This window comes from Pristiophorus japonicus, chromosome 10 (genome assembly GCF_044704955.1).
Source record: "Pristiophorus japonicus isolate sPriJap1 chromosome 10, sPriJap1.hap1, whole genome shotgun sequence".
NCBI lineage: Eukaryota > Metazoa > Chordata > Chondrichthyes > Pristiophoridae > Pristiophorus > Pristiophorus japonicus.
In genome coordinates this window covers 136,313,156-136,327,798 of record NC_091986.1, presented here as the reverse complement: position 1 = coordinate 136,327,798, position 14,643 = coordinate 136,313,156, and the positions used below count along the sequence as shown (strand labels likewise).

Below are 14,643 nucleotides of genomic sequence, written 5' to 3'. Positions count from 1 at the left end.
AAAATCTACCCCAGACTGCTTAATGTTGCAGAAGTGCAAAAGAGTATTGTGTGATATATTTAAGTGTGGTAACTTGGTAAAGTTTGATTAATGCAGCTGAAAATGAGTTTATCACAAAAAATAAGCATTTTAAAATAGAACTGCCAATCTACCACCTGTGAGTAACCTGATTTTAAATGACTGAAAATGACAAAAAGAAATACCACTATTTTCTAGTTATATTGGGGAACAGTAGTGAGTTCCTTAGTAATTAAAAAAAAAAAATCATTCAAAAACATATCTATTTTTGTCCTTGCGCCCAAAAATTCCAGCTTAATTTCTGGAACCTCCTTGAAGGCGTGTAAACGAGAGCAATTGGCAGTAATTCCCTCGGTAGATTAATTCACCCTGGAAGTGTGACCAGTGTTATGGGTGGGGCCTGTTTCTAGCGCGATCTTTTTAAAATTAGCGCAAAAGATTGCAGAAACTCGAGTTGCATTGAACACTATTTGCACGGTTAGTAATATCGGAATAACTGCGCCGAAAACCCCCCACCAGCGCAATCGAGTGCAAAGTCCAGGCACTCTTCTCCATCTCAATCACTTTTATTTCTTCCACATGGATAGATAGATGATAGATGATAACCTTATATTAGAGTTTGACATCTATCTGCATCTGTTGGCATTGGTATTATTTTGTTCACATTGAACATTTTTTTTTAAATCCACTAATTTTAATTGGAAGAATCTTTTACTTAATGTATGAATATTTTTCTAGAATCGTCAGTCTATGGCATTACAAGATACATAAAAGAATCCTACTAGAATTTTATTTCACCTTGCATATCATAGAAACATAGAAAATAGGTGCAGGAGTAGGCCATTCGTCCCTTCTAGCCTGCACCGCCATTCAATGAGTTCATGGCTGAACATTCAACTTCAGTACCCCATTCCTGCTTTCTCGCCATACCCCTTGATCCCCCTAGTAGTAAGGACCTCATCTAACTCCTTTTTGAATATATTTAGTGAATTAGCCTCAACAACTTTCTGTGGTAGAGAATTCCACAGGTTCACCACTCTCTGGGTGAAGAAGTTCCTCCGCATCTCGGTCCTAAATGGCTTACCCCTTATCCTTAGACTGTGACCTCTGGTTCTGGACTTCCCCAACATTAGGAACATTCTTCCTGCATCTAACCTGTCCAATCCCGTCAGAATTTTAAATGTTTCTATGAGGTCCATTCTCATTCTTCTGAACTCCAGTGAAAACAAGCCCAGTTGATCCAATCTTTCTTGATAGGTCAGTCCCGCCATCCCGGGAATCAGTCTGGTGAACATTCGCAGCACTCCCTCAATAGCAAGAATGTCCTTCCTCAGGTTAGGAGACCAAAACTGTACACAATACTCCAGGTGTGGCCTCACCAATGCCCTGTACAACTGTAGCAACACCTCCCTGCCCCTGTACTCAAATCCCCTTGCTATGAAGGCCAACATGCCATTTGCTTTCTTAACCGCCTGCTGCACCTGCATGCCAACCTTCAATGACTGATGTACCATGACACCCAGGTCTCTTTGCACCTCCCCTTTTCCTAATCTGTCACCATTCAGATAATAGTCTGTCTCTCTGTTTTTATCACCAAAGTGGATAACCTCACATTTATCCACATTATACTTCATCTGCCATGCATTTGCCCACTCACCTAACCTATCCAAGTCGCTCTGCAACCTCACAGCATCCTCCTCGCAGCTCACACTGCCACCCAACTTAGTATCATCCGCAAATTTGGAGATACTACATTTAATCCCCTCATCTAAATCATTAATGTACAGTGTAAACAGCTGGGGCCCCAGCACAGAACCCTGCGGTACCCCACTAGTCACTGCCTGCCATTCTGAAAAGTACCCATTTACTCCTACTCTTTGCTTCCTGTCTGACAACCAGTTCTCAATCCATGTCAGCACACTACCCCCAATCCCATGTGCTCTAACTTTGCACATCAATCTCTTGTGTGGGACCTTGTCGAACGCCTTCTGAAAGTCCAAATATACCACATCAACTGGTTCTCCCTTGTCCACTCTACTGGAAACATCCTCAAAAAGTTCCAGAAGATTTGTCAAGCATGATTTCCCTTTCACAAGTCCATGCTGACTTGGACCTATCATGTCACCTCTTTCCAAATGCACTGCTATGACATCCTTAATAATTGATTCCATCATTTTACCCACTACCGATGTCAGGCTGACTGGTCTATAATTCCCTGTTTTCTCTCTCCCTCCTTTTTTAAAAAGTGGGGTTACATTGGCTACCCTCCACTCTATAGGAACTGATCCAGAGTCAATGGAATGTTGGAAAATAACTGTCAATGCATCCACTATTTCCAAGGCCACCTCCTTAAGTACTCTGGGATGCAGTCCATCAGGCCCTGGGGATTTATCGGCCTTCAATCCCATCAATTTCCCCAACACAATTTCCTGGCTAATAAGGATTTCCCTCAGTTCCTCCTCCTTACTAGACCCCCCGACCCCTTTTATAACCGGAAGGTTGTTTGTGTCCTCCTTCGTGAATACCGAACCAAAGTACTTGTTCAATTGGTCCGCCATTTCTTTGTTCCCCGTTATGACTTCCCCTGATTCTGACTGCAGGGGACCTACGTTTGTCTTTACTAACCTTTTTCTCTTTACATATCTATAGAAAGTTTTGCAATCTATCTTAATGTTCCCTGCAAGCTTCTTCTCATACTCCATTTTCCCTGCCCTAATCAAACCCTTTGTCCTCCTCTGCTGAGTTCTAAATTTCTCCCAGTCCCCAGGTTCGCTGCTATTTCTGGCCAATTTGTATGCCGCTTCCTTGGCTTTAATACTATCCCTGATTTCCCTTGATAGCCACGGTTGAGCCACCTTCCCTTTTTTATTTTTATGCCAGACAGGAATGTACAATTGTTGTAGTTCATCCATGCGGTCACTAAATGTCTGCCATTGCCCATCCACAGTCAATCCCTTAAGTATCATTCGCCAATCCATCCCAGCCAATTCACGCCTCATACCTTCAAAGTTAGACTTCTTTAAGTTCTGGACCATGGTCTCTGAATTAACTGTTTCATTCTCCATCCTAATGCAGAATTCCACCATATTATGGTCACTCTTCCCCAAGGGGCCTCGCACAACGAGATTGCTAATTAATCCTCTCTCATTACATAACACCCAGTCTAAGATGGCCTCCCCCCTAGTTGGTTCACAAGTTGAGTTACTACTTGACTGTAGTCCTGTAAAGTTATACCTTGTCCTTCAAGATTATAACTTAGTTACCACGCTGTAAACTCTCAGACAGCTTTCAATTCAAAAAATATTTAAAATTTTCACTGTCTTCAAAATAAAAATAGCTAACAATTTAACTTGCATATTCAATGACTAACCAATGGCAAAGCATTATAAACAATAGTCACAAACACAGGCAGGCAAAAATATCAGATAATTAGGTTTAAATGATTGATAGTCTGAAAAATTGGATAGTTACATTTTTCATGGCAAATTTATTCAAATGACAAGTAATTACTGTATATAAAAATTATTCTAATTCGCATGACTGTACATAATTCTTTCACCATTTAAGAGTGAAAGAATAGAATTAGTAACTGAAACTGTCACTGGTTCAAAATAACAGGATGTTTTTCAATTCTTGGTTTTCAAACTGCTGTTCACCCCCCCCAGTTAGGGTATACGTTAGTATAGTTAGTTTTAGCATGCTTTCAATTTAAATACTCTTTCACAGTAATCAACAACCTGTCAAAACGAGATTGTGGGTGGGCACTTCAGTTCATTTTAAGACTTTGTTAGAAAGAAAAACTTGCATTTCTATACAGTCTTTCACAACCGCAAGCCTTCCCAAAGAGCTTTACAGCCAATGAAGTACTTTTGAAGTGTAGTGCAAAAAACACGGCAGCCAATTTATGCACATTAAGGTCCTAACAAACAGCAATGTGATAATGACAAGATAATCTGTTGTGTGTGTTGGTTGAGGGACAAATATTGACCAGGATACCAGGGAGAACTCCTCTGCTCTTCTTCAAAATAGTGTCATTGGATCTTTTACATCCACCTGAGAAGCCAGACAAGGCATTGCTTTAATGTCTCATCCAAAAGACAGCACTCCAACAGTGCAGCATTCCCTCAGCTGGAGGGCCAGCCTAGATTTTTAAAAATCTGTTCTGTTCACATTCACTCTTACAACCGGCAACTTACATTGGTTTGGTATCCAGAGAGAAAAGGCCTTTGACCCTCAGTCGGTCTTCATATATCTGGATGTTTAGGAATTGTTCATAAGTATCCTAGAAAAAATAAATGAATAGACTTTTCTGTGAATTGTTGAGGGTTTTTGTTAAAATAAAAAAAGGTGAAATTCTATTTCAAGCATTATAGCAATTAACAATAAAACCAAGCTTTTATATAGTAGGACAATGCATTTTATATGCAAAAAGCCAGGAGTTTACTAAAGAAGAAGAAATGCCACAAGAGCGAGCTGATATATCTTCTGATTTAAGTTTAATATTTCAAGAAATTTAAAAGATCTATCTTGACAAAACAGTAATGCAGGACCCAAGTATTGAAGGACCTAAATATTACACGTCAAACAATTGTAGATACTGGATTGAGCATTTACATATACATGCACACAACTAGTCAAGTATATATAATTATGCTCGAAACCCATAAAGTCCAAAAATACAGATACAAACTGCGCAGGGATAATACAAAATCATTGCCATTCACTACTTAGCACATTAGACATACAGCAGCCTAGGATTTTGAGCAAATGGTAGTAATCCAACAAATCTCAATCAAATCAAAAACTTTACTGGGAAGGAATCCTCAAGACAGAATTTTGTGCAGTGTCAATAGCTCTAAATTTCTGTCCTCAGCAACAAATGCCAAATTAAATTAAAATGACATTTTTAAGGTAGCGCAATGTGAATTTATATTATAATGCCCCACACCGTTATTTTCAGATCTTATTCAGATTGGGCACTGCATCATAGAGAGCTGGCTGGATGAGGAATATATATACCCCCTAATTATCGACAAAGGAAAACGCCTGGTAACATGGTGAGAGTTGCATTACCACTCCTTTTGCCTTGCACAATCATCCCTTTTATACAATCTCTTCTGCCTTCCACCCTATCAGACCTTCCCTTTTGTTCTTTCCTCCCCCCCCCCTTTACTTGCTTAAAATCTGTTACATCTGTAACATTTCCCAGTTCTAATGAAAGGTCATCGACCTGAAATGTTAATTGTATTTCTCTCTCTGCAGATGCTATCTGACCTGCTGAGTATTTCCAGCATTTTCTGGTTTTAATTACACCTGGTAATGTGCTAGAAAACTGGTCAAGGAACTCGTAAGTGATCATAATAGTGACCCCGGCTGGAGAAAAGTATGGATGTGCATAGGGTAAGGACAAGATCAGATTCAGTTGCGATGTCCTCTCGGCACACACAGTCAGGTCTCACACGTGGACAAGATACTGGAATGCAAATGCCAATCATGGTACTGTACTTCAGTAACAGAGGTGAAAACTAGAGAAAAAGAGCTAGCTACTTTTATAAAGAGAAGTTTAAGAACATAGGAAACAGGAACAGAAGTAGGACATACGGCCTGCTGCGCCATTCAATATGATGGCTGACCTGATCACGGACTCAGCTCCACTTCCCCGCCCGCTCCCCATAACCCCTTATCATTTAAGAAACCATCTATTTCTGTCTTAAATTTATTCAACGTCCCAGCATTCGCAGCTCTGAGGCAGCGAATTCCACAGATTTACAACCCTCTGGGAAAATAAATTTCTCCTCATCTTTGTTTTAAATGGGCGACCCCTTATTCTAAGATCGTGCCCTCTAGTTCTAGTCTCCCCCATCAGTGGAAACATCCTCTCTGCATCCACCTTGTCAAGCCCCCTCATAATCTTATACATTTCAATAAGATCACCTCTCATTCTTCTGAACTCCAATGAGTAGAGGCCCAACCTACTCAACCTTTCCTCATAAGTCAACCCCCTCATCCCCGGAATCAACCTAGTGAACCTTCTCTGAACTGCCTCCAAAGCAAGTATATCCTTTCGTAAATATGGAAACCAAAATTGCACGCAGTATTCCAGGTGTGGCCTCATCAATACCTTATATAGCTGTAGCAAGACTTCCCTGCTTTTATACTCCATCCCCTTTGCAATAAAGGCCAATGATCACTTGCTGTACCTGCATACTATCCTTTGTGTTTCATGCACAAGTACCCCCAGGTCCCGATGTACTGCGGCACTTTCAATCATTCTCCATTTAAATAATAACTTGCTCTTTGATTTTTTCTGCCAAAGTGCATGACCTCACACTTTACAACATTATACTCCATCTGCCAAATTTTTGCCCACTCACTTAGCCTGTCTATGTTCTTTTGCAGATTTTGTGTGTCCTCCTCACACATTGCTTTTCCTCCCATCTTTGTATCGTCAGCAAACTTGGCTACGTTACACTCAATCCCTTCTTCCAAGTCGTTAATATAGATTGTAAATAGTTGGGGTCCCAGCACTGATCCCTGCGGCAGCCCACTAGTTACTGGTTGCCAGAGAATGAACTATTTACCCCGACTCTCTGTTTTCTGTTAGTTAGCCAATCCTCTATCCATGCTAATATATTACCCTCAACCCCGTGAACTTTTTTTTATCTTGTGCTGTAACCTTTTATGTGGCACCTTGTCAAATGCCTTCTGGAAGTCCAAATACACCACATCTACTGGTTCCCCTTTATCCACCCTGTTCGTTACATCCTCAAAGAATTCCAGAAAATTTGTCAAACAGGATTTCCCCTTCATAAATCCATGCTGACTCTGCCTGACTGAATTTTGCTTTTCCAAATGTCCTGCTACTGCTTCTTTAATAATGGACTCCAACATTTTCCCAACCACAGATGTTAGGCTAACTGGTCTATAGTTTCCTGCTTTTTGTCTGCCTCCTTTTTTAAATAGGGGCATTACATTTGCAATTTTCCAATCTGCTGGGACCTCCCCTTTGTAGCTGCATTACGGGGTATTGGCCTGTAATTTGCAGTCAGCAGCGAAGCTAAGGCGCTCACTGCGGACCTCGAAGAAGTTTACTTTTCTCGACTTGCAATTGATTATAGCACTGTGTAATGGGAATCCCCAGCGAAGAGCTGCAGTGATGTCAACAAGCTGTTTAAGCAGCCAATCATATTGAAGAATTCTCAGACAAGCGATCCAGTAAATGAAAAGCACTGAATTATCTGCACTTTTAAAAAATGTTACGGAGAGCGAAATAAAGATTGGGACATACACTGGGGTTAAGGTAGAGGCTGAAATATCATGAACAAACATAACCTTTTTAGAATCTTTTAAAAAGGTGTAATTTTTTATCAAATTGGAGAAAGCTGACACTCCACAAATATGAAAATTAGTTTTTCAGGGCCAGAACGGTTGTTTAGCAGTCAATACGCTATTCCAACAAACAGTGATATTAGCATGGAAAAGCTCACATTTTTGTCAGTTCCACTGATTTCATGGATTGCCAGCTATGGTGGGGGGCCCCACAGCGCAGCCAGTGTCAGAGCAGTAAAGGACTGACTGCAATGTCAAGATTTCTGCGTTTAGATGTGCATAATCCTGAAGTTACGGTCAGTTTCAGAGGGGCAGTGATGGCGAACACTGACACTTCACTGGCATTAGTCCCTGCAAAAATGGGCCATTTATATTTAGGTGCTAATATACAGCTATTTACCACATACACTATTATTCATGGTTTTACTAAAATTTCTAATTTCCTAATAAATAAAGCTTTTATGTATTAGCAAAGAATGCTTAATGCGTTTTTTTTAAATAAAGGTTCTACTTGAGGTCAAACAGATTAAGGATTATAAAAACCACATACAGTTACACTATCCAACTAATGCATCAGTAAGATGTCATTTTATCTTCAGACCGATAGAGGATACACAGTGGGGCATATTCCACTGTACTCTATTCTGTTTACCCAACAAATGGGGTGAGAAAATACTGTTAGAAATCAATTTAACAACTTAAATCAATTGCTTTGAAAAGGTAAGAGACTCTTTAATGTTTACCATGATGTTAAACCTATTCCTCCCTTCCCCTATACCAGAACGACTGTGAGCATTCAACGTGTGCAAGGCTGCCCAGTGATTAGTTCAGGTCTGAGAGACACTGAAACGACTCCAAAGATTGATCAGCCTCCACATTTCCCCCACACCCCCGCAAAAAAAAATCTGGCAAGAAATTCTTCTATGAATCAGATTTAACCTATAGGTAAATTCATGTACCCACAATGGCATTGTCCATGGGATAAAATGTTAGAGGCATTTCTAGCTAATCATGATCTACATCAGTGCATGGTGAACAGCACAGACATAAACTACCATGGAAATGTTCCTAGAATTGACTGGGTTGATTGAAAATGCAACCAGAAATCTGTTAAAAAGAAAAATCTGATCAGGAATGAAAGGTCTTTGAGGGAATAACTGTATGGCAGTGATCCAGCAATCACCTGGAAGAACTGTAATAGTGTGATATCATGCTTTTGCTTGGGTGAAAGATATTTTGAAATGCAACAATGATGCCAATCGCAGTTACTCAATGATTCCAAGGGAATTTCAAACAAGTAACAAAAAAAACCTGAAGGATTTAAAATTCTTGATGCATTGATTTTATCGTATGAGTACCTGGGAATGGTAGCATAGTGGTAATGTTACTGGACAAATCCAGAGGCATGGAATAATAATCTGGATATAAGAGTTCAAATCCCACCACGGCAACTAGGGGATTTAAATTCAGTTCAATAAATCTGGTATAAAAAGCTAGCATCAGTAATCAGTTAATCGTATCCGGATTGTCGTAAAAACCCATCTGGTTCACTAATGCCCTTTAGTGAAGGATATCTGCCATTCTTACCTGGTCTGGTGTTTGTGACTCCAGACCCACATGGTTGACTCTTAACTGCTCTCTGAAATGGCCTAGCAAGCCACTCAAGGGCAATTAAATGTTGGCTTTGCCAGTGACACAAAAAAAGGTAACATGAATGCCAATCCGGCAGTTTACAGCATCTGAAAGAGTTACCAAACACAGATATGCCCTCTTATCCTCCATTATTCTATCTGCAGTACTTTTTAAAAAAAACATTGTTTACATTAAATTAATGTAAAAAGTTTGAATACAAAATTATATAATCCAGTTAAAGGTCAAAGTAAATATGAGTACTTTTAATATGAAGTGGTCACCTCCAATCTTGTCTTAATTTAAAAAAAAATTCACCTCCCATTCAGGTTTCCATATTCAATCTGGCATGACTTAGTTTAGCTGATGACAGTTATGGGGCTAAAAACAATACAGTTTAGCAGAAGTCAACGGTTAGTGAAATTTCCCAAACGATGCACAGATGCAATACAGGATCTCACAATGGAGCAATCTCCAACAGGCGATGCAGCTGACTTTAACAGAGGTGCTCCTTGGTAAGCCTGGCAGGACATCACTGAGGTACAGAAAATATATGAAATTACATAAATTTTTACCAAATAGCAGTATAAAACCAATTTCTATTTTACAAGAAACTGAAAGCTCTTCCTTTAACAATTTGCATTTATATAGTGCCTTTGACGTAGTAAAATGTCCCAAGTCACTTCACAGGAGCACATTCTGTCTTAAAATTGACATTAAGGCAAAGAAGGAGACATTAGGACAGGTGACCAACAGCTTGATCAATAAGGAGCATCTTCAAGAAGTGGTGCAGAAACAGAGAAGTTTAGGGAGAGAATTAATGAGCTTAGGGCCTATACAGCTGAAGGCACGGCTGCCAATTGTGGGGCAAAGGAAGTGAGTGATGCACAAGAGGCCAGAGTTGGAGGAAATAATTAAGGAATGTGTAGAGGAAAGATGAATTGCTAATTTCCTAATGTTATTACTTTATCTGGTAGATTAAAAGGAACTCTCAAGCAGGGGAGGGGTAAGATGCAAGTTAATGTCAGAAGTGAAGTCCTTCCCCAGAAAATAAACCAAATACTAAATTAAAATAATATGCAATACATCTTGTAATAGCCATTTACATTATGGAATTAGCTTTGTTGCAGATTTCCTATTTAACTAAAGCATAATGCTCAATACAAGAGACTAAGAAAAAAATTATAAACGCCCAAAAGAATTCCATTCTTGGAGTACAATGTATCACTAGGTTCCCTTCATCGTGGCAAGTATCTGGTGGCCTGCAAAGATAGATTGATTGTCTTAATTTGTCATGAGATTAATCTGTTTCATTATTGTCTCCTGGCAAGAAAGTAAGTGAGGTAACAAATGACAGACCCAACTGTGTGTATCTATAAAATGATTGTTTGGGGAGGGGCAAGGAAGATTTGTTCCAGGGATCCAAGGCAAAAAAAAAAATGTTTGAGATCCTGATGCTTTATTTTCCCATTTGTGCTTCAGCCTAAGTATTTAAATTCTGGACTCTCTCGTCTAACCCAAATATTTATAAAGGCAGTGAAAGTGAATGGTCTTAACTCAAAGCTCAAAGAATACAGCTTGATAGATTTGCTTGTAGAATGGCATTGTTTCATCTGGAGAAACAATTTCAAATACCAACCTTAGCTGATGTTTGAATTCAGCTGCCATCCACAGATACGTTTCACTAGTTTTCAGCTAGTTAGTCAGGCAAACTGGCTTGAGGTGGCCATGCGCCTTAACTTAACAGGGAGGATGTGTCAGGAATGCAAAGCTTTGCTTCTGTTGGCTGCTTCAGAATGGCAAATATCCATGGAGAAGTCAGTATTCGAGACTGTTCCATCATCCTGGTTAAAAGGGAGAGAATTGATGTGGAGATATAATGGAGGCTGGAGGAAAATAAAGTACAATACCCACTACATACTGTCCATGCTTATCATGAGCAGCCGCCTATATGGGAGAAATGGTGCCATTACCATTTAAGTCAATTTCAAAGATGTTGCTAACACATTAAGTGCACTGGCTATTTCAGGCAGCAGTGGATCGAACGGTGGTTATCACTGTTGTGATATTGGAGTATGCGGCCAGAAGATATGGGAGGTGGAAGCTTTATTATATTAATGTTTACAAGTTGCCCAGGACCCAGCACAAATGTTGTGGTTTAAATCCACCTTCATGGTGCCATCCTGTCTCCAGATGACAGATCAAGTTACTTTTTCAGCTGCCACCTCAGAGATGCCTGATTATGTGGGCGACAGCATACAGGTCCAGGCTGCCCAGGCACCTACAATGGCGAAGAGTCTGCCCAGGACTGAAGCACTTAGATAAAGGCCACCTCAATCCCAATACCTCAGTGCAGCTAAGTGCCACTGCTGTCACTAGTCCTTAGCCATCACATTTGTGCAGCATCAGGATAGGTTTAAGAACAGCACAGGGGCACCAGAGGTAGGTAGGGAGGTAATAGTGTCACGTGCTGTAAATATACAAGTGCAAAGTTAAACCACTTTGTGATATGAAGTTAGTCTGTTCTTTGTATTTTGTGCTTTAGAAGATGTTTGGCGGTCTGCTCACAATAGGAGGCAGAGTTTCCTTTACAGCACCTTCATGAATCATTGCTTCATTAAGCAGAAGTCAGCCGAGATAACATCAAGAGAGCAGTGTAGTGCATTGGCTCATTTCTTCTCTCTCATGTTGAGGAAGGATTTTTCTAATCATTTATGTCAAAGCCAGTTTCAGACAAGGTTTGTAGGCATTCAAAGTCTGAGCTTACCACTTTCTAGCTTGACATGTCATGCTGATCACTTATTTTTGTTTGCTACTGGCATAACTTAAGTTAGGTGGAATTCTGGTGCAAATGGCAAAATTTCTGGGACAGCAGCTTTTGCCTTCATTATCTTGTCATTTGCATGCAGCATTTTGGGGGTGGGTGCATCTTCAACCAGCAGCCAAATTTATCAGAATTTAGAATTTACCATGTATTCGAATGATGTAAATCCAGTGCATCTGACATGGGCACCAATTTCCATTCTCCTACACTCGAATTGCACAGAAAAAAAAATAATTAGAATTTTGGCCACGGTCCCTTGCTTAAATATAAAGAACAAGCTTATTGGTGTTTAACATTTTGGGTTCAATTTTCACCAATGCTGTTTTTTGGGATATTGCCAGTGTTACGCTCGTTTTAATTTGGCCCCAACTACTCCAAAAGAATAAGTAGCAAATTTCCCTGTTTTAAAAAAAATTGGCACCACGCAGCCTGTCCTGTAGTTTCGGGGGTGGGTGGGGGGAGGTGGAGCTTAATGTCTGCGCCGAAAAAACGATGCCCCCCCCCCTTCTGCGCGTGCACGAAAAAAAAGGATGTTTTTGATGCGAGTGCAATGGGCGCGCATGCGCAGTACAGCTCCCAGTTTGCATTCGGCTATTTTTAAAGAGCCAGTTATGTGTGAGAACTTTAATTCTTATTGAAAAAATTGGAGCTGCAATACAAGATGCAACACGGCTCAAGGACCAAGAATTTCTCACAGGATGAAGTGGAGGCACTGGTTACTGTAATTGAAGCCAGATGGCACGAGCTGGACACCAGCAGAGGTCACATAAAAGTTTCACCAAACGAAAAGAAGAAACACTGGAACCAATTTGCAGAAGATTACTGTGCAATGGTGACCACCACGAGGTCGGAAGGCTAGTGGAAAAAAAAAGTGGCAGGACCTTGGTCAAGAAGTTAGTTTAAGTAATATTTTCATTTATTCAATGGAATTGTAATTTTAAATGTGATCAACTGTATATGTCCCACCCAGCAGAAAGACACTCTCTCTAAAAAGTTATATTTTCATCTTTGCAGAGGAAGGTGACACATAACAAACAGGAAAGAACTCGAATAGGAGGAGGCCTAGCAAATCTCCATCCACTGACATCCTTGGAAGAGAGGGTCTCTGCTTTGATGGATCTTGCCTGAAGAAAAGCAACCACCACTGCACAAGCTGGGCCCACACTCAAGGGAGAGGGCAAGTCCTGAAAATTCCAGAGTCTGGCTTTGTTAATGTTAAGTACTGCGCGGGCTAGCCATGCTTCGGTTCATGGGGATGTCTCCATCAGCTACGCTTCGGTTGATGCAATGTGCTATCATTCATGGTGGTCCTTCAAATCAGCCTGCTGTCTGTGTTGCGTAAGCCTACTCATGCCACCCACCCTGCCCTCTCCTTTGCTGCTAATCATTTGTCCGTTCTGTTATATTTTGTCGAACTTGAGGCCAACCCTAATGATGTAGATGATGATTCTGACGTGCCTGAAGAGGAGAGCATCTTCCAATCCCACCTTTCAGACCAAGAGCATGGGGGTGAGGGTGAGGGGATAGATGAAGCCCCCACTGTTATACTCACCTTGGAGGAGGTGCAGGTGCCGCCCATTGAGGTGGCAGCCCCTTTCCTGAGTGGTGCAGGTGTTGCTGGGATATTCCATGGTTTCCCACAGTCCGAGGCTGGGGATTCCAGCGAGATGCAGCAAGGCACACCCAGGGCCCCACCGTCCGAGGCTGCAGGTCCCAGTGGGATGCAGCGAGGCACACCCAGAGTCCCACTGGACGAGGCTGCAGGTTCCAGTGAGATGCACCCAGGGCAGCACCGTCCGAGGCTGCAAGTCCCACTGGGATGCAGCAAGGCACACCCAGAGCCCCAGCGTCCGAAGCTGCATCCCAGTGGGACTTGCAGTCTCGGACGGTGCTGCCCTGGGTGCATCTCACTGGAACCTGCAGCCTCGGACAGTGGGACTCTGGGTGTGCCTCGCTGCATCCCACTGGGACCTGCAGCTTCGGACGGTGGGGCCCTGGGTGTGCCTTGCTGCATCTCGCTGGAATCCCCAGCCTCGGACTGTGGGAAACCATGGAATATCCCAGCAACACCTGCACCACTCAGGAAAGGGGCTGCCACATTCAGGGCGAGGAGGGGAAGGAGAGCTCGACAGTGCTCTCCTAAGGTGCAGGATCTAACAGATGTGGTTCAGATAATGGCAATGAGTGTGGAGAGCATTGACCTTACGCAATCACTCCTGGACACCGTCAGTGGGGTGGGTGATGAGGTATCGGGACTGTCGGGAGAAGTAACAACACTCATGAGAAATGGGAACACTGTCCGTAAACATGAGGGAGGGAATGTCTCAGGCAGCAGATACAATGTCGGTGCACGAGGGAGGGAATGTCGCAGGTAGCTGATGCGCTTTCGAAGAACATGAGGGAGGGAATGTTGCAGGTAGTTGACACATTGTTAGAGCACATGAGGAAGGGCATGTCGGAGTTAGCTGCTGCAATAAATAAGGGAACACACCCAGACCCCGCGCCCATTGACAGAATCAACTATCACTCTCACTCCAATCCCCAGACCAGCATCTGAAGAGGCCCTAGCCGGGCCTTCCACATTACCGCTTGCCCCCCACCACCCCCCCCCCACTCAAGAACTGCGCATTACCCGAGATGTTTGAAAGAATAAGCTTGGTACCAACCCGAGAAATGCTGCGCCACTGCCTGCGGGCAGGGATGGAGTCAACAAGACCAAGCGCAGCGGGCGGTCTTAGAATAAGGTGGAGGAGAGATGGGTGCAGCCTTTCTTTGCTGCAGTTGTTGTTATTATTGTTGTTGTTACTGTTGTAACTGATCTCAAATTAAAAGTTTTTTTTGTA

At 41.9% G+C, this 14,643-nt stretch overlaps 1 protein-coding gene across 1 annotated transcript in view; it reads right to left on the bottom strand.

Annotated features, from left to right (window-relative positions):
* mrps9 (mitochondrial ribosomal protein S9) overlaps positions 1-14,643 on the bottom strand; it is a 140,443-nt gene that overhangs the window by 57,861 nt on the left and 67,939 nt on the right. The window contains exon 6 of the mRNA XM_070891495.1: positions 4,215-4,300. Coding sequence (XP_070747596.1) covers positions 4,215-4,300 — 86 coding nt within the window. The remainder of the gene's footprint in view (positions 1-4,214; positions 4,301-14,643) is intronic.